The 21,115-nt window shown below is 35.7% G+C and overlaps 2 protein-coding genes across 2 annotated transcripts; both read right to left on the bottom strand.

Moving 5' to 3' along the window:
• Positions 1-1,911: 1,911 nt before the first annotated feature.
• LOC100369963 (UDP-glucuronosyltransferase 2B1-like) lies at positions 1,912-8,515 on the bottom strand. Its single transcript, XM_085505265.1, has 4 exons — positions 7,658-8,515; positions 2,973-3,192; positions 2,340-2,559; positions 1,912-2,200 (listed from the first exon to the last, which is right to left on the bottom strand). The coding sequence occupies exons 1-4, from the start codon at positions 8,513-8,515 to the stop codon at positions 1,912-1,914; spliced, it is 1,587 nt and encodes a 528-aa protein (XP_085361391.1).
• Positions 8,516-18,115: 9,600 nt separating this feature from the next.
• Positions 18,116-19,255, bottom strand: LOC146736283 (UDP-glucuronosyltransferase 2B33-like). The gene is made up of 3 exons (XM_085505264.1): positions 19,174-19,255; positions 18,542-18,761; positions 18,116-18,404 (listed from the first exon to the last, which is right to left on the bottom strand). The coding sequence occupies exons 1-3, from the start codon at positions 19,253-19,255 to the stop codon at positions 18,116-18,118; spliced, it is 591 nt and encodes a 196-aa protein (XP_085361390.1).
• Positions 19,256-21,115: the final 1,860 nt, after the last annotated feature.

Here is a 21,115-nt window from a genome sequence, read left to right as displayed (position 1 = left end):
ATTTGATTTATTATCTATCAGTGACACTAATAAACAATCGCATAAATATTCTGTTGGAACGAACAGGAATACGAAATACAATACCCCGCACTCCACGACGCAACACAAAGGCACACAACGAAAATATGTCAAATAATTCTAATTTAATGATACAATTGGCATAAACCATTAGCAGCAGTAATATAAATTACACACAGGTCACCGATATACATTACAATAATAACAATAATGATAATAGCCCAGCTCGTACTGCGTAGTTCCAGCGAAAGTACAGTCATTCACATTAACGTCGACGACGAAAGCAGTTCTACAGTCAAACGACTAGGTCTCAAGGAATGCAATCTACACGACACGGACCGTAATGTTACGCTACTTCCATACTGTCGTTCTGTGGCGAAACACAGGTCTTTAAATAATGTTGGTTTTAAAGCGTAGAACCAAAGCCGGCTGTTAAGTATCTGTCAGTCCCACATCGCATATTGGACAGTTATTATCTTGAGGCTGCTGCCACGTTGACACTTCACTGTACTTGAGCTGAATTGCAACGCACGGCACTGTCCTGGAGCTGGGTGACAACTGACTAACTCGTGTTCACGTTCGTCTTGCACACAAGCACGAAGAAAAGACAATACACACTGTCTATTGTAATTCCGCAGCTGGGCAAGCCTCGTTAGCTAACTGGGCATTATCAAAATACATTTATATTACATCAACAAATATAATATCACAACACTGTTCATAACCGGTTATATTTTGATTTGTTTTGTATTGTGTTCGGAAAAGTTTGACACTGTGACAGAAGTTCGTTGGGTGAAACGAAAGAAACCCGAACACTATTCATCACAGCAAGTCAAATCACATCACACAAAGTGAGATATATACTTTTTTGCTTGGTTTGTCATTGCTATGGCAGTAATTAATAACAAAGATTGAGAATGGATTGAGAATTTTCAAGTAGAAATTAGAGCTTCCGATGCTAACTGATTTATATATTTAAATTATAACATTATAAGAATCACATGATTGATGTAGCTGTTTACAAAATTCTCAGGGGACGCTAACAAAGTTTAATTAAATTTGGTGCATAGAACGTTTTAATAATTACACATAATAATTCTCCCCTTAGATGTTCAATCGAATTTTTCATTTCATGTTGTGTGGTTTTTATTAGTTAGGTTTTCCATCTGAATTATTTATATTATTTGTTTATTTCATTTGTGTTGTTGAAAATATATTCTGTTAGTTAAGATTATCAACAGAACTCATTCCCCAGACAATTAACATTGACCTTGAGCAATGCTTAAATTAAAACTTTAAAGCAATATATTTAAGCATTTAAACTTAGTAGATATTTCATTATTATGTAGCTTAAATTCAAACATGGACAAGCATTTATTTCAAATCGTAAATTTAAGCAAAGACAAGCATTTTATTTAGTTTCAAGGGCTTAAATTTGGACCAACCGTTCTGATCTGCTGTTTAAATTTAAGCTTTTTCAGCGGCCATATATTGCTTTGAAGTGCACGATATATCCCTGGAATGTAACCATATTATTTAAAATCATGAATACAGCAGATATTTATAAAGACAAGAGCTGTTTTTACCGTGAAATTGTAAAGCGTGAGGGCCACGCAACTTTTTTTTTTCTCACGAATGTTGTCTTATTTCTGTCCGTTTATTGTGAACAAGGCAACTTCTCTTTTCACCCATGTAACCATGGTATTTGTAACGGTAGGCACGATGGTGTTAAGGATTGTAACCATATAGGGTTGGGACAAAAACAAGTCACGTGGCTCTCTTGCTGAAATCCCGGCGGCCATTGGCGAATAGACTATATTTATTCGAATATATAATGTTAGAAACCATTCTCATACAGTTTGGAAATATGTATCGCGTTCCTAATTAATTTTATCACTGTTTCTTTTTTCTATTCAATTTGACATCCGTTGGTTTGCAACAGATTTTAAATATCTGTTGCATTACTAGCTTTGAAATAACAATGACAATGGCTGGTACAATCAGTAAAAACACGGCAATGTCGAGAAGTAAATACTGGACTAAATTTAGTTCGAGGGATGCTGGTTTGAGGTGATCACCGCCAAACTTCAAAATATGTTCAACCCAATATACAGCTGTATCTCCTGGAGGCATTGGAGTATCTCTCTGGATACTGGATAATCTAGCGGCATTGTTTTTGTACCTACGAAAACATAATTTGTGCTAGAAATCAGTATGTGTGCAATCTTCAAGTTATACTTCTTTTTCAAAAAGACCCATGGAGTAACAATTTTAATTATAACATATTATTGATTAACAGTCTGTCAGTAAGAACATCTTACCTAGGGTCTTCAATCGCTTTTTTTAGAGCATTGTAGACATCATCTTCTGTGAAGGATTTTGAATCTAAAGAAATTGCCATTCCTTTGTTAACGAGTCTTTCTACATTCTCCGACTGTTCCGCAGATAACGCCATGCCAATAAAAGGCACTGCGTGGTATATAGCCTCGTTTACTCCATTGATACCTCCATGGCTTATAAATGCTTTGGTATTTGGGTGACCTATTGAACAGATGGGGTAAGTCAGAGCAATCATAATGATGATTGATCAATCTGTAAATGGCTAGCTGATAATTTTGAATATGTATGCAATATATCACCTTGATATGTTCTGCATATTGCATATATTCTATGTAATGAATTCAATAACGAATAGTCGTTAGACGATATATCTACGTGTTACCTGTTGTTAGTCTCAATATTGAATGTATGTGAACTGATCACACAAACTTTTACCAATGTTACAGCGAAGCATATATGTATCTGTGATTTTACATCAACATACAAATAAATATATGTTGGAATAGATTACTGTGACATTTAAACGTGCATTGAATACGCAAATTTTGATTCCTGTGTTGGTTTGAAGAAATAAAAACTGCTAAACTAATAAAGTGATATTGTCTATTTATTACCTAGAAGATCATTTTGTGGAATCCAACTGCTAAGTTTGGTGTTCTCGCCAAGGCCATTTGGTGGATTCCCCTCGTATTTCATAATAACTTTTTGCGGCAATCTGGCAAACGTTTTAACAAACTTTGTTGTTTTTTCCAAGTCTTCGCCGATGTTAGCCTGTGAACCCAGTGTAAATACTACAATTCCTTCTACAGCCGATTCGACGAATTCGGTCCATTCCTAAAAAAGGCAACAATTCGGTACGATCGTTTTGAAGCACTTACACCTGTGCACGTGACGTGCATTTGAAACTATGCAAATTAAATGTATTAGCTTCCAATCTTTGTCAAGTTTTGTGAAGCAGGTTTGTCAATTTTTTTATCACTTTTGTATCAAATTGTACCTTATTCTGTATTCCTTTCTTTTTGTACAAGAATGTAGTCTTTTTATTTAATCCGCTTGGCGTAAAGTATTATTTATAAATAAAGTATTATTTAGCCAATACAATTAATTGATTGATACATGGTTATGCGTGTAATACACGTTCTTTAACAAGCATTGTGCGGTTATGTAGTAATACAATGCCCGCTTACAAGTAATGCACGTTTATATAGCACTACAATGCCCATTTAGAAGTAATATACGGTTATGTAGTACATGTACTATTATAATGCTAGTTTACAAGTTATGCAAGGCTATATAGCAAATACATTGCCGATTTACTTGCATACTCGATTGCAGTTTTACAATTAGCATAAATACAATGGATACCAGGCAATAAAATACTAGAAATAATACATGAATGTTGTCCTTCTTGGCTAGAATAAGTTATTAGTAATATTATATTACAATACGAAAAAGGGCAGAACTACACACATAACTGTGGTACCATGCTTTCACTTCGTATTGGTTTTGCGCCCTGTTCAAACTGCAATGCTTTTTAAAAACGTTCGAATTGTGGTACGCTTTAACCGGCTCTTCAAAATAAATAGACGGGGTATGACACGACTCAAGCTGACCAATAGGTGTTCGCTCGTAACGTTGTTTACGTGTACCATGCTCTTCTTCGTGTTATAGTGTATTTTGCCGTTTATAGAACAAGGGACACACATTTAAAAACGTAATTCACTAATCTGGGCTCAATATCGAGTGTTTGTTGTTCAATCTAGAAACTTCAAGAATCACTGCTGTGCGGTCACTTTTCATGAAGTATCGCTGTCACCAGAAGCGTAGAGGCCGTTTTGTGCATATTTAAATATTTATATTTTCGATGACAGGTGAAATATTCTTACGGCGATAGAAAAAAAAAACAATATACCGTCGCAGTACTGCAGCTATCTATACATTGTATCTTGTTTACAACCAACTCCCCGAGTAATTGCGATTTTAAACAATATTTGTACGCCGACGTCAGAGTGTGATAACTTGAACAATAGGATCGATCAAGCAATGTTTTTCAGTATGTACATGAGTAATTTGATTTATTACTGTATTTCATTACGATTTTTTACCAGCACATACAAATTATGTACTATTTTACGCTAAAATAACGAGGCTTTGGTTATTTGGTGCTCGACCGTCCTCTACGAATACCATAAATAATGTTCACGAACGAGAAGGCTGGTACGCGGTGTGTCATACCCCGTGTACTAGTATTTTATAGTCCTTTGGCGGAGTTTCTTCTGTATAACAGAACACAGACACACAAGCAATCCCGCAGGGGAAGCACGCGCAATTGTTCTCCATCGGTGACGCCGCTGTTAAATATTGATAACTAACGGCTTTCTCTATTCACCCCGTACGTGTCAAATTGGGGAAGAAATTAAATACAGATATAGTGACACAGTTTGTGTGTGTATCTATTAAGTATATTATTATTAATTATTATTTTAGCTAGTTACCCGTGAAAGCAGAGACATGTAACTAATACACTTACATTTCCATTATTCCACAAATATTTCAAAACAGAATGTATCACTGACCCAAACCTTTTACCCAACGTCCTTGATAAGAGCAGTGGTCAAACAATATATCACGTGACAAAATGTGGTGTACATGCACTTCACTTTGATACACTGCTTGGAATCACGTGTTTCCGACTCCGGTTACATATCGGATAGAAAGAAAAATCGTGCTTAATTGTCGCGTAACCGTCAGATAACCGGAAGTCTAACCGTCGCGTAACCGTCAGCGGAATAACAACATTTCCTTTCATTGGGTCCAACCTAAAAAAACGGAAATTTCTGAGAAAACATCGATTTCCGTTCAACTTTTATTATGCGTACTTCTAATTATCCACTCTTGCGACGATTAATCGGGGAAAGGGATATTAGATTGATGGCTGGGCGTTACGGTCCTGCTTTTGGGTTTTATGGCCCTAAACAGGTTGGTCGTCACAGTCCTGGTCTAAATTATAGTTCGATGTGTTCATATGTGGTGTTATAAATGTACGACGAATGTATGGTTTAATTATTCACAACATATTTGTGTATTTTATATGAAATTTGCAAGGCATTGGTGAAAATGGTGTGTTTGTCTATAGTGGCGTTAACGTGTATGTGAACGATGAGGACCGAATCGGCGCGTGCCGAAGAAAAAATCGATTTCTGTCCTGATAGCTGGTAGCTATCATCAAATAGTAATTGGCCATTGCTTTTAAGTCTAACATGTGCAGTTTTATATTTTAGTAAAATTTCAATTCTTTGTTTGTTTCAGTGGGCATAGATATGCTCAGTAATGTTCAGGAGAGACTCGAAAGACACAGACCCAAAGAACAGTTTCCTGAGAGCTTCTACCTTTGTTTTCACCGAGGTCAAAACCCAGAGCGCTTGCCATTCTATAACTGCCTACTATCATCGCGAGAGCAGATTTTTTCTCAGCAAAACATTGTGCTTTGAATGGACATGCGAAACTTTGTAAGACTAACAATAAATTACCAACCGAAAAGTAACGTCACGAGCTTAGATTTAGTACGACTGAGAAACACGTAATCATATTGGTATTTCGCAGGAACAAGTCATTCTGCATAATTTTGATCTATAATTAACATCAACGCAATATTTTGCAGGTGAATTTATCAAGCACAATACGATTGAAGTTCTTTCTTTATCAAACGTGTGATATTTAGTAGCTGTCTTACATATGTTGAATAAGCCACTCGGCTCGTACCGAAATCTCGCCCTCATTGGTCGATCTCTTTATTTGTCATTACTACGTACAACACCTATTTCCATCGACAGCCAGTTCATACTAGTATTACATATATCTTCTATTAAGTTCACCACCGAGAGTGTGATTTCGGCTCGTACCGACCTGTCAGGCAGTAAATCTCGGCCCGACTCTATATGAGGACCTAGATCGATTTTTGTTGGCACGTGGCGTCTCGTTCCGGCCGCTCACACACACATTTCGGTACGTGCCGACACGTTCCAGACTGTCAGAAGGTAGTAGATCCAGGGTCGGAATCCCAGACTAGTGAAATTTTACTAGTTACCCTCCACCGACTTGCCATTCGCAAGAAACTCGGTCGATACGCACCATTTCAGAATAATGCAGTAACCCATGAGTGCACATGATCTTGTCATCTACAAAGTACTTTCACGTCAAAATATTTATTTAATATAACCTAACGTTTAATATAACCTAACATGTGATCGGCGAGGGCGCAATAACAGATATAATACTGTGTTCGGATACTGCGAATAAATGTATAATAAATAATAGTTTACTGCTAAAATGTTCATGTAATGAATAATCACAATCGGTAGACAAGCACTCCGCCACGATCTAATTAATATAAGGTTATTACGAAGATAATAATAATACGCTGTCACATCGACCTCCGCTGCGCGTCGGTCGATACTGCCGAAGTACTGTCTTCGTGCATACTTTGAGGTATCTTCGTAATAACCTAATTATTATACATCTTTTCCCTTCAAGGATACATCATGGAAATGCCGAAATTCAAAAGGTTTAGAACAGAATCAGCGAACTTCTTTGCATGGAGTCCGGTCAAATCCTGGTGGCAGCCATGTTTGTTTTTATTATTAGAGGACGCTTACGGGCGTAATCATTCCATATTTGGAATTCGCATTTCCAAATATGGTAGTATGAAAATACCCCGTAAAATACCGCAAAATTACGGCACGCTGTAACTTGTGGCGTTACGGTGACAGATGTAAAATAATGCAAGTTAGTTCTATACAGCATATACGACACCAGTACGAATATATGCACACAACAACAAATGTAAAGTTGTCGCATGCATTGGACGATTGCCATAAACTAGTAAGTTAAAGCTGGTTATTTTGAAATATGGTTTCCGAGTCATTAAACCGGGCCTGGGAAGCAGGTTTATATGAAAAAGTAAATGAAATCTATCATATCAAACCAGTAGCGTTACACCTATGTAGTTCACTGTGCGTGATTTACGCTAACTAAATTGAAAGTAAAACAACAACAAACTCTCAGCTGAAAGTATTAAAAGAGCAACTTAGTGTATCAGTTCTCCAAGTTCGGCGTAAAACGACTGCAAATTTGGGAATTTCCGTTCTTAACACAGAACATATCATACGTAGCACTTCGAAATTTACGCAGTTTCCGTTTTCGAGTGGACCTAACCGATATCCGATAAAAGAAATACATTCATGAATATATCGAAATTCATATATATATATATAACAATAAACATTTTCAAGAAACTCACCTGACTAAGAGGGTCTGGGGTTCTTGCTGTTAATGAACCAATATAAATAGCATGCGGCATCATAGGGCGGGGATAATCGAAGGCAAAATCAGAACAGAAAAGTACTAACTCCGAATTTCTACATAAACTCCTGTATGAAAGCTCTGGTCGGATGTTATGCCTTTGCTGTATACTTTTGAATGGTTTTAGCAAAAGAAACTCAAACATTGCAGCCGATGCAAGGTATGCAAATGTATTGCCCAGTCTCTGAGAAAACGTCATCTCATCTGAGTATCCTGTTTTTACCGCTGGTACATATGCAGGGTTTGAAGTCAAACCATGAAGTAAATCGTCTATCATCGGTAAAGCTCTCATGGTGGAGACACTGACGAACGGTACACGCAATGTATCAACAATTAGAGCGAAGCCTGGGTTAAAGGCATTAGCAAGAATTAGATCAAAGTTCGCGGCATTCAAGCGTTTTATGCTGTTACTGTCTTGAATAAAAGCCTCCGTCTCATCTGCCAAAACATAAAAAATGCGAAGTATTTCAGAAATTGTTAGTGCAATATGTGCACTTTTTGTGACTCGGTTGTATGCATCGGGGAATTCATTGAAGCCGGATTCATAGTCTTCAAAATTCATAAATGTTCGTTGTTCTTTGATCAGTCCTGCAAATCTTTGGTAGTAGAGATCATTTATCAACACGGTAACGTTATGACCTCTCATGGCCAGCAGTTCTCCAAATCTCGATATAGTAATGTAGAAATTCCCGAACGGGGCGCCAGGGAGAATTAGGATATTGCTGCACAAGACTGGGCAGATCACACACGCTATAACAATAGCACCGATCCATCGGGTATTAGAAAGTGCGGCCATTTTGACGGCGTCAATCAAAGTCCCAGTCCAATGCACAAAACAAAAGGCTTACCTTTAGTGGTATGATCTGAGCTCAGTATTCTAATTTTGTCTTGTATCGCATTATCATAATTCATGCAGAACAAAACACCCTAGCGAAGGTAATATAATATCCCGAACATTAGCAGTGAATTAATATGTGGCTGTATTATGACATTAATCTCAGGCTATGTCTAGTTTGTACCCATCAGATAAGCTACTATATGTAGGAGAAAGTGAATGTTGTCCAAATCACAATTACTATACGTGATTAAATAATTGTTACTGTCCTATGGGGCCTTGCGTCATCAAAATGTCGCGCTATGGCAGAAGCTTGTCGAGTTTTGTGTGACGCATCCAAGATGTTGAAAGAATGCCTGTCGACGCCTCTGAACTCGTCAACAAGTGTCGCTGGAACTAATAACGAGCTGGACATAATCACAAGAAAGAACTAGCTTTGTAAATTACTTTTTCTGCTTGAAACATTTAGGTTAAATTGACATATTTAATCAACCATTTGAAACATAAATATATATATATAACTGTATAAAAATAACTTGGGTATTTGGTGCATGTCACTGTATATGAATAATCCATTTGTCCCCATTTATTACCAATACAATAATTCAATGATTTCACTGTAACCATCGTGATTAATATATTTTGACATAATTAGCCAACAGAATATATGAACATTATCTGTGCGTTTGGTTAGTAGTCGTACAGGATTGAATCTTTAAAGATGAATTGTGAATATTAAATTGTTCACAAAAACTATAGATTGTTATAAAGTGGGATCTTCATTATCAATTTTAGAAATTGTCTGAAATCACAATGCATGGTAATACAAGAATGTCCATAATTATTAGTCCTAGGTTGTACGCAGTTCAAAATAAGGGACTCATGAATAGTGCATTTTCCGAAGTCTGCGAGGTCTCGCGCGAGTGAGATTTCACCTTAACAACAGGTTGCTAAGCACGTGACAAAGGTCAAACATTCAAGCTTTTAATGGCGTCGCTCCATGAGTCCATTCACGCAACGTGTAAATCGACGAAAACATTCTGCCTTTTCACCGTTTGCCGCGTACGAAATCAATGGATAACATCGATAAATTGACAGTTCCAAAGCTCAAGGACTTTTTGAGGAAATTCGGCGTGTCAACTTCCAACTACAGAAAGAATATTCTCGTAACGCTTGCAAAGGCAGTCCGAAACCTGAACCTTGACGAAGACCCAGATTAATCACGGTATGATCCAAAAGATGACGTTAGACAACGTCTTATTGATCTGGGTTGTGATTTCTTTGACCCTCTGAGTCTTCCAAATTATTCCTCTGATTTTACTAGCGTTCCCGATTTCGGCCTGTGTGATGTGTTTAACTACTTAATGTGTCACCGATCGGATTATGACTGGAAAAAACTCAGGGCATACAAGTCTTATGAAGACCATAAGTTATATTACGATGGTCATGTGTTGGATATGGTATACACCGCGATATCTGAGAGTAGCTCTGTTGGTGCATTTCGAGCCCAGGTTAAACCTACTCAAAAAGACAAAACATATCTTAACAAGTCAACATACAGTTTGTGGTTTCTACTGAAAAAAGAACACTCTGAAGTTATGACTGCATATTGTGAATGTCCTGGAGGGTAAGGTGCAATGTTATTTATTTTTCTATGATATCATATACCATTTTCAATTTACAAGAAATCATTTTTTAAATAAAATATAATACATGCAATAGTCTCAGTGTGCAGTTGTATTATCTATATCCACAAAGTACAAGGAATTCCATAAATAAGTATTTTACTGCTGTGAAACAATGAGCAAAGTGGAAATTTAAGTAAATGGATGAGGTATAATTTCCCAAGTTGCTTAACTGAAATATTTTAATTTTGATAATTTTATTTTTACAGTGCAGATGGAGCATGTCGTCATGTGGCTGCAACACTTTATGAACGTGAGGCATTTAATAAAACATCAGTAACTGATGGTCCCTGCCAGTGGAAAAGAAGACCAATGGAACACGATGAACCTGTTTCTGTTAAACGTCTTAAGATACTATTTGCACGGTATGTTTATTTCATAATAATATGTTTATCTCAAAATGAATAGGCTAAATAGGAAATAGGCTTACATCCATTGATGTTGTGCAATATACTGTAAAACAGTAATCCGGAACATACAAATCTGGGGCACTTCCTAATTACACTTGACATTTTTTATGGGGGTGTTAACTGCACATTTGGCATGCGACAGACAAGTACAAATGTATTGTGAAAACCGCAAACAACAATGACAAGAGAGATTCGCTAAATCAAAATTTCGCTATTACGTCATTTTACCACAATTTGTTAAAATTGCATGTCGCTTTTTCAACATATTTTACAGTAGTATTTTGTTTTATAATATTATTTTCCAGCTATGGCGTCCAGAAAGAAAATAACATGGGCCAGGAAGATTTTGATCCAAGAGACCCAGTAGACAGAAAACCATTGACATAGAAGCAGGAAGAATCATTTGCTCAAGGACTCTCACAGGTTAGTCGTATGTTGTTTGCATTTCTTTACACAATCCAAAAGTTCAGAGGTCATAGCCACAGGTTTCATTCATCATGGCCACAAAATTATTTTGATTTAATGGCTTCATAACTGATTGTAAATAGCATTTACTATTTCCTTATTGGCAGAACAGAGTTATTATTTCATAAGAAACCTCAGTATATGAAAAAACATGTTTGCAGCATTGTGAATAGGGAACCTAGTATGGTGGGGATATATCATATAAGCCAATTTTTGTCAGTGGTTAATGTTTTGAGCTCTTTATTTAATGAGAAATGTGTGATATCTTTGTTTTTGCAAACATTTTTTTCTGTACTCTTACAGATAATACCAAATGCTGCAGCACTTAGCTTACTACTGCCCTCAATAGATGTGCCAAAAGATGTTAAAAAAGACCCAAATCAAGACTGCCTAAACTTATCACTTACAGTGAAGTTTCAGAATTTTTTAAAGATTCATTTGCCAGAAAATTTAGTTTCTTCTATTCAAGACCTGATTGAAATGTTTCTTAGAAACCTGACATACACACCTGAAGAGGTAAATTTCATTGGCACAGAGACTGTTGGGCAGTCTGAAAACCCTACTTGGCGTTCAATGCGGAATGGGATCTTGACAGCATCTGCATTTAAACGTGTTGCAAGTAGGGCTACAACATTGACAAAAAAACATCTGCTGACCCATCTAAGGTAGGTAGTTGATTTAATCATTTGTTGTGCTGTTCCACCGTCGGGGGATTTGCCTGCTCTAGAGTGGGGATGAAGAAAGGAAAGTAAGGGCAGGGAAATGTATCTTATGGTTGAAAGAAAAAAACACAGATGCCTAAAAATCAAAGTACCTGGACTTAGAGTTTACATTGAGAAGCCATTTTTAGCCTGCTATTATAAATTAAATGTCCCTATTCTTTGCGACTAAAGTCACCAAAGGATGCTGCTAAAGAGAGGGGGTGCTTGAGGAAGGTAGAAACTGGCATCTTTCTGAAAGTGCAGGCTACTATGTCCAAATACAAGGCCAGTTAGGTATTTATGGTTTGACGGAATGCGACCTAGTTATTTATACGAAAAAAAGGACTGTTAATAATTACTGTGCCATTCAATGAACAGTACTTTACTCGTATTGTGGACAAATTGTCATTTTTTCACAGGGAGTATGTTTTACCGAGGCTTTATGCCATATTATAAGATGATTTGTGCTCTGTATTATGACATACTGGTACAAAAATCTTTATAAGTTTTGAGGCCTGTATGTTGTAGCTAACTAGAAAATATTTTCACTTTTTATGCATTTCACACTGTGTACCCTTTGTACTGTGATAGAAAAAAATAAGTACTGCCATTAAACTTGTTTTATATATTTTTTTTAAAAAAAATATTTATTTTTCTGTAATGAATGCACATTTCATAATAAAGAATAATAAAAAAAATATTCTGTCTTAAATGTCAATGTACTGATAACAAATATTGCTGCACAGTGTGTGGAAATTATTGCCAAGCTACCTGTTTACACATCACATGATAACACTATCATCAAAAATAGTATTTTACAATGGCAATAATACTCATGAAAACAAGTAAAAGAACATTTGAAAAAAGTAAATTTGAATAAGTACTGAATGTCTAGGTATGCACACTGTAACTTGTAAATGAAAAACAACAATGAAATGTAAATAAATTCATTGAAATGACAATAAAAAAAAATTAATAGCCAGTGTAAATTAATAAGATTAAATATAAATAAATGTGTTGATAAGCACTGTACATGAATCAGTTTTCAATGCAGAATTATAGGCATAATTTCATCTTAGACTTGCCTATTTGACCAACATACTGTCAATATTGCACAATGCAGCACAGAGTTGGACAGTTTGATTCAGTATTTTTTTGGACTTCATTGGAAATATACCTTGAAGAATTTTGAAATTTTTCAAACGTCCAATTGCTCGTTCAACATATATTCGGGCACTTGCAATCCTCCTGGTCTTGGTCACTGCTCTTGCACTGAGTTGTTTACCATGTGCAAATGGCGGTATGTTCAGTGTGGCTCCATGCAACGCCAAAAGATCACGTATTAAAAATCCGCGATCTGCCATGACATCATCCCCATGGTTGACATTGTCAAGGAACCCACTTTCCTGCACAAGTTTGCGATCAGATATGGAATCAGACCACAACCAGATATGGAACCAGTTGGCGATATTGAAACAAGGGTCTTCAAGGTGTTGTGGTGTTTGTAACTAGACCATGTAATCCTTTGTGATGATGGTATGGAAGGTTTCTGGATAAAGAATTCTGTGCAATCTATAATTGCAACTGTCTTTTTAAAATGACGAAATGTCGATGGAATTGATGATCTAATATAATCTTGTTTAGGCCACTTTATTAAAAATGACAACTCTTTACTCAGAAACTCAATCCATGTTGTACAGTAGCGACTGACTGTGGCAGGTGCAATGCCAAATGAGTCGGCTAAATGTTCTATATCCATTCCTCTTCGTAGTCTGACAAGTATCAGTAAAAAGGCTTCATTTTTTGTAAGAGCGCGACAGTGACCACCCTGACTGACTGGATTATCCTAAGTAGCAAAACACAAATTACAATAAAATACAAAGATTTTTAAAATATGATTGAAACATTAAATTATGCCAACCATTTCTTGCTGAAGTATGTTGAACTACCATACCAAAATATATAAATGTGTCATGTATAAAAATTGAAGTCTGGTACTTTCAGTTGTTAATATGATGATGATTCTATTGTTGGAAAATGGACACTAAACCAGTGACAGATGACAATGTTTTATGTGTGCAGTAAATATACCAGTAGCTGATATTTTTTCACAATAGAGAATTTGAATCAAAACTTACAAGAGTGTCTTGTCCTTTCCAAATTGTAAGTCTATCTCCCTTTGATTTGATCCATTTAAAAATGTATAATAATAGTTGCAGTGATGCTAACCCTAGAACAAATAATAGGAATATTAAATGAAAAGGATAGCTTATTTACAGCAGAAAAGGTGAAAACACAATATTTTAAATAAATGAATAAATAAATAAATAAATAAACAACACATTAGTTTAATTACCTGTGTAAAATTTGCAAGATTTAGCATTTCTTTCAATATCCTTTATAATGATTTCTCTTTTCATATAATTTATATCTGTAAGTGCCCTGTCACTGTAGGGTTCCATGTGTTCTATAGTTAAATCAGTCTGTGTTGATACACTGCAATGGGATGGCACAGTCTTCATTGGTTTGCACTGAGCAATCTCTGTATATGTATGTATATATGAGTATATGTTGATATATTTAAAAAAAAAGTATGGAATTTAAAGGCCTGAAAAAAATCTACCCAATGTTCTTACTTGACTTCAACCGAAAATAAATTGAGAACAAAATGGGTGTGTATGCAAGGAAGAAATGCTTTGGCTTGTCTTATATTTTTCATCTTCCCACAAGCAGAATAAAAAATATGTTGAAGGCATGTAGTTCAGAAGCAATCTAAATATAATTAGTCAAAATTACTAAAAGCAATAAAAACTTACCAATAATTACACAGCATCTTTCCTGGAATTTTTAATTAGTGAAATATTTGTAGACTCTGCTAAGGATTCACTGGGAGATTGTGTAGCATGGTATAATAAATTAAAGTTGTTGTTGTTTTCATTACATGGTTGGAAAAGTAAGTGCACATAAACAATTCAGGTTCTCAATTTATAAAAAAAAAGTACCATAATAAACTAGTTAATAATCATAAATGTTTTTTCCAAAAAATACTGACATACCGCTAATTCTTTGAATTAAAAAAAGCCCACTGGCAGGAAATAAGTTTTGTTTTTATGAAAGAATTAAGTGTGTCGTCAGACAACCATTGTCTGAGATGTGTAAAAAAGACACCTCAGACACGAACATTGATAAGTATCCATTGTCCACATCTAGGTTTGTTAAACCATGGAGGTAAAAAAAAAGACCTCCATGCTTAAACTGTCTTTTTGTTTTTCATGTATCTCGCGATAAAAATAAATCTCGACGCTGCAAAACATGTATATTCGTATTTAAAATAAAACGCACTGAATAAAACAAATAACAGATCTGGGCTTCTGATTGACATTTGAAAAACACATTTGTTGAAAGAAATTTTGATAATTAAAAGAGTAACGAAACAATGAAACAATGTCTTGACGATTTCCGTCGGAAAGAAAGTGCTTACCGAAGCTTGATTACGTTGTCGTTTCTTTGCATTTCCGGTACTAGATCTGTCTTTCGGTGGTGGTCGAACTTTTTTCGTTTCGAATAGTCGAAGGTCTACACTTCTTGCTGTTGCAGGAATTGGGTCTGGCTGTTCATCTATAGGTCCTTTTCCGCCAACAAAATGAAGAGAACACACGTATGTATCCTGAGTGATACGATGCCTCCTAAAATCGTCTGCTCTGGAGCATGCGGTGATCCAGCGGTCGCATTTATCGGGTTGCGTTTTCGGCTTTGGGAATCGAATAAAATATATTCCAGCCATCGAACATCCATCTGGATATAGGGAATCGCTCTTGCATTCTCCGTAGGCACATCTTTTAGCTCCCATTGAAGAAGTAATCAGCCGAAGTAATAGTCGTATTGTTGCTGCTTTCACGCGTGTAACAATGGCGTTGCTTTAGCGAGGATAGCTTGACCTGTTTCACGTGACCGTGGCTCACGCAAACTACGGAAAATGGCTTATTGGCATGCACCCAACTGTGTGTTCATTCATACATATGTATCACATCATATACATAAGCTGGTGGTGAACAGTTTTTTTACTTTTATCTCAAAATGTTGTTTCTCCAAAATTAGTTTGTTGTGGATTTCGGCAACCATTTTGGCTATGTCGTTTTACTTTGATCTGTTTTGAATTACGTCCAATTTCTTGTGCAAAGCAATTTATTTAATTTCTTTTCTTCAGTATGTTTGAAAGGAGGCTGTATTTTGGAGATATAATCTTGTGATCTGCATGTTTTTGTGCAATTTATCGAACATGGATCATCCGTGTATTGCGTGTCCTGAGTTGAAGCGACAACACAATCCCCTGATGTCTTCCAAAAATAATCATGAATAAAAAACATCTGATAAAAACAGGTTTCTAACACAGGTGAAAAAGATAAAGCGGAATGATTTGCTCGGTCTATGAAGGTTTTCTACAGAGTTTTGCCAAGCGTCAAATTTCTACCAAAAGCGCATTGGTGACTGATCATATTCAACTGTTCATAAAATCGGTGCAACGGTGAATCATGTCGTGGTTCATGTCATTTCGTGTAATGTGACGCTATTCCATGCGTCATTTACCGGTTATGGCATATATTCAACTATCCATCGAACGAGTGGGACGGTGAACCATGTCATGTAATGTTATTTAAATTTGAAGCCGTTCTGTGCGTCCATTATGTTGTTACGGCGTATATTCATCTACCCATCAAAAGAGAGAAATGGTGAACCATGTAGTGGTTAATGTCATGCCATCAATTAATGTGAAGTCATTATATGCGTAATTTATATATATTCAACTGTACATCAAAATAGTGGGACGATGAGTTTTGTTGCAGTTTTTGTCATTTCAATTAATGTGAATCCATTCAATGCTTCATTCAAGTGAATATATTGTCCTTTAATGTGAAGCCACTCTATGTGTTATTCGTGTTTCTGTGACATATATTCAGCTACAAATCGAAAGAGTGGGACGGTGAAACATGTCGTGGTTTGTATCATGTTATTTAATGTGAATCCATTCCATGTGTCATTTATATTTTATGGCATATAATACACTACCCATCGAATGAGTGGGTAATGAACACAAATAAACTGCCGTATAAATATACTGTTCATTAACGATTATATTTTGTTCTGTTTCATGTTGTATTAGGCAACGTTTGACACTGTGATATAAGTCTATTTGATGAAACGAAAGATAAACTAATACGACTCATCACAGCAATCAAATATCTTCACATAAAGTGAAAAATATACTTGTTTTACTTGGTTTGTCATTGCTATGGGTGTAACTAATAAACAAAAGTCGGAGAATAGATTGACAATTTTTAAGTGGAAGTTAGAGCTTCCAATGATAACTGATTTATATTTGTTTTGTTGAAAATATATTCTGTTAGTTAAGATTATCAACAGGAATCTTTCCCCAAACAATTAACATTGTTCTTGAGCAATGCTTAAATTTAAACATTAGATACAAAGAAATATTGCAAATGTGACCATTGTAAGGCTTGCTATTGAGCTTCTATGAGTTGATTTTTGTTTGTTTGAATGTTTAAATTTAAGCATTTAAACTTATATATTTATATAATTATTATGTAGCTTAAATTCAAACATGGACGAGCATTTATTTCAGATCTTAAATTTAGGAAAGGATAAGCATTTTATTTAGTTTCAAGGGCTTAAATTTGGACCAACCGTTCTGATCTGCTGTTTAAATTTAAGCTTTTTTTCAGCGGCCATATATTGCTTTGAAGTGCATGAGATATCCCTGTAATGTAACCATATTATTTAAAATCATGAGTACAGCAGATATTTGTAAAGACAAGAGCTGTTTTTACCAACAAATTGTTCTCACGTGGCAAATGAGACGATGTCAAGTTGAAATAGACATTGTTCGAATTCTCGTTGAAATAGACCTATTTTAAGTTCTTGTTGAAATATACATTGTTTGAGTGCTAGTTGAAAAGCGTGAGGGCCACGCAACTTTTTTTTCTCACCAATGTTGTCTTATTTCTTTCCGTTTATTGTGAAGAAGACAACTTCTCGTTTCACCCATGTAACCATGGTATTTGTAACGGTAGGCGCGATGGTGTTCATGATTGTAACCATATAGGGTTGGGACAAAAACAAGTCAAGTGGTTCTCTTGCTAAAATCTCGGCGGCCATTGGCGAATAGGCTATATTTTTAAGAATATATAATATTGGAAACCATTCTCATATAGTTTGGAAATATGTATACCTTACGCTCACTCTGATATAACTAGTTGCACATCGCGTTCCTAATTAATTTTATCACTGTTTTTTTTTTCTATTCAATTTGACATCCGTTAGTTTGCAACAGAGTTTAAATATCTGCTTCATTACTAGCTTTGCAATAATAATGACAATGGCTACTACAATCAGTAAAAACACGGCAATGTCGAGAAGTAAATACTGGACTAAATTTAGTTCGAGGGATGCTGGTTTGAGGTGATCACCGCCAAACTTCAAAATGTGTTCAACCCAATATACAGCTGTATCTCCTGGAGGCATTGGAGTATCTCTCTGGATACTGGATAATCTAGCGGCATTGTCTGTGTACCTACGAAAAAATAATTTGTGCTAGAAATCAGTATGTGTGCAATCTTCAAGTTATCCTTTTTTCAAAAAGACCCATGGAGTTACAATTTTAATTATAACCTATTATTGATTAACAGTCGGTCAGTAAGAACCTCTTACCTTGGGTCTTCAATCGCCTTTTTTACAGCATTGTAGACATCATCTTCTGTGAAGGATTTTGAATCTAAAGAAATTGCCATTCCTTTGTTAACGAGTCTTTCTACATTCTCCAACTGTTCCGCAAATAACGCCATGCCAATAAAAGGCACTGCGTGGTAGATAGCCTCGTTTACTCCATTGATACCTCCGTGGCTTATAAATGCTTTGGTATTTGAGTGAGCTATTGAACATATGGTGTAAGTCAGAACAATCATAATGGTGTTTGATCAATCTATAAATGGCTAGCTGATAATTTTGAATATGTATAGAATATATCACCTTGATATGTTCTGCATATTGCATATATTCTATGTAATGAATTCAATAACGAATAGTCGTTAGACGATATATCCACGTGTTACTTGTTCTTAGTCTCAATATTGAATATATGTGAAATGATCACACAACCTTTACCAATGTTACAGCGAAGCATATATGTATCTGTGATTTTACATCAACATACAAATAAATATATGTTGGAATAGATTACTCTGGTATTTAAACGTGCCTTGAATACGCAAATTTTGATTCCTGTGTTGGTTTGAAGAAATAAAAACTGCTAAACTAATAAAGTGATATTGTCTATTTATTACCTAGAAGATCATTTTGTGGAATCCAACTGCTAAGTTTGGTGTTCTCGCCAAGGCCATTTGGTGGATTCCCCTCGTATTTCATAATAACTTTTTGCGGCAATCTGGCAAACGCTTTAACAAACTTTGTTGCTTTTTCCAAGTCTTCGCCGATGTTAGCCTGTGAACCCAGTGTAAATACTACAATTCCTTCTACAGCCGATTCGACGAATTCGGTCCATTCCTAAAAAGGCAACAATTCGGTACATCGTTTTGAAGCACTTACACCTGTTCACGTAACATATAAATATATTTGATGTGGCAAGTATGCAAATTAAATGTATTAGCTTCCAATCTTTGTCAAGTTTTGTGAAGCTGGTTTGTCAACTTTTTTATCACTTTTGTATCAAATTGAACCTTATTCTGTATTCCTTTCTTTTTGTTCAAGAATGTAGTATTTTTATTTAATCCGCTTGGCGTAAAGTATTATTTATAAATAAAGTATTATTTAGCCAATACAATTAATTGATACATGGTTATGCAGGTAATACACGTTCTTTTACAAGCATTGTGCGGTTATGTAGTAATACAATGCCCGTTTACAAGTAATGCACGTTTATATACTACTACAATGCCCATTTAGAAGTAACATACGTTTATGTAGTACATGTACTATTATAATGCTAGTTTACAAGTTATGCAAGGCTATATAGCAAATACATTGCCGATTTACTTGCATACTCGGTTGCATTTTTACAATCAGCATAAATACATGGATACCAGGCAATATAATACTAGAAATAATACATGAATATTGTCCTTCTTGGCTAGAATAAGTTATTAGTAATATTATATTACAATACGAAAAAAAGCAGTACTACACGCATAACTCTGGTACCATGTTTTCACTCCGTATTGGTTTTGCGCCCATTTTAGACTGCAATGCTTTTTAAAAACGTTCGAATTGTAGTACGCTTTAACCGGCTCTTCAAAATAAATAGACGGGGTATGACACGACTCAAGCTGACCAGTAGGTGTTCGCTCGTAACGTTGTTTACGTGTACCATGCTCTTCTTCGTGTTATAGTGTATTTTGCCGTTTATAGAACAAGGTACACACAATCTTAAGTTATTCGAAAACGTAATTCACTATCAATATCGAGTGTTTGTTGTTCAATCTAGAAACTTCAATAATCGCTACAGTGCGGTCACTTTTCATGAAGTATCGCTGTCAGCAGAAGCGTAGAGGCCGTTTTGTGCATATTTAAATATTTATATTTTCGATGACAGGTGAAATATTCTTACGGCGATAAATAAAACGATATACCGTCGCAGTACTGCAGCTATCTATACATTGTATCTTGTTTACAACCAACTCCCCGAGTTATTGCGATTTTAAACAATATTTGTACGCCGACGTCAGAGTGTGATAACTTGAACAATAGGATCGATCAAGCAATGTTTTTCAGTATGTACATGAGTAATTTGATTTATTACTGTATTTCACTACGATTTTTTTACCAGCACATACAAATTATGTACTATTTTACGCTAAAATAACGAGGCTTTGGTTATTTGGTGCTCGACCGTCCTCAACGAATACCATAAATAATGTTCACGAACGAGAAGGCTGGTACGCGGTGTGTCATACCCCGTGTACTAGTATTTTATAGTCCTTTGGCGGAGTTTCTTCTGTATAGCGGAACACAGACACTCAAGCAATCCCGCAGGGGAAGCACGCGCAATTGTTCTCCGTCGGTGACGGCGCTGTTAAATATTGATAACTAACGGCTTTCTCTATTCACCCCGTACGTGTCAAATTGGGGAAGAAATTAAATACAGATATAGTGACACAGTTTGTGTGTATATCTATTACGTATATTATTATTAATTATTATTTTAGCTAGTTACCCGTGAAAGCAGGAACATGTAACTAATACACTTACATTTCCATTATTCCACAAATA

Source organism: Saccoglossus kowalevskii, chromosome 11 (genome assembly GCF_978046115.1).
Source record: "Saccoglossus kowalevskii chromosome 11, keSacKowa6.1, whole genome shotgun sequence".
Taxonomy (NCBI): domain Eukaryota; kingdom Metazoa; phylum Hemichordata; class Enteropneusta; family Harrimaniidae; genus Saccoglossus; species Saccoglossus kowalevskii.
Note: the sequence above shows the minus strand (reverse complement) of the source record. Positions and strands in the feature narration are given on the sequence as shown.

Bases quoted from the DNA above. Each gene is read 5' to 3' on its own strand.
- LOC146736283 (XM_085505264.1), bottom strand. From the start codon at position 19,255: ATGAAATACGAGGGGAATCCACCAAATGGCCTTGGCGAGAACACCAAA. The intron at 18,762-19,173 runs GTAATAAATAGA...TATGTTCAATAG, and splicing joins TCCACAAAATGATCTTCTAG to CTCACTCAAATACCAAAGCA. The intron at 18,405-18,541 runs GTAAGAGGTTCT...ATTTTTTCGTAG, and splicing joins AAGGCGATTGAAGACCCAAG to GTACACAGACAATGCCGCTA.
- LOC100369963 (XM_085505265.1), bottom strand. From the start codon at position 8,515: ATGGCCGCACTTTCTAATACCCGATGGATCGGTGCTATTGTTATAGCG. The intron at 2,560-2,972 runs GTAATAAATAGA...TCTGTTCAATAG, and splicing joins TCCACAAAATGATCTTCTAG to GTCACCCAAATACCAAAGCA. The intron at 2,201-2,339 runs GTAAGATGTTCT...ATGTTTTCGTAG, and splicing joins AAAGCGATTGAAGACCCTAG to GTACAAAAACAATGCCGCTA.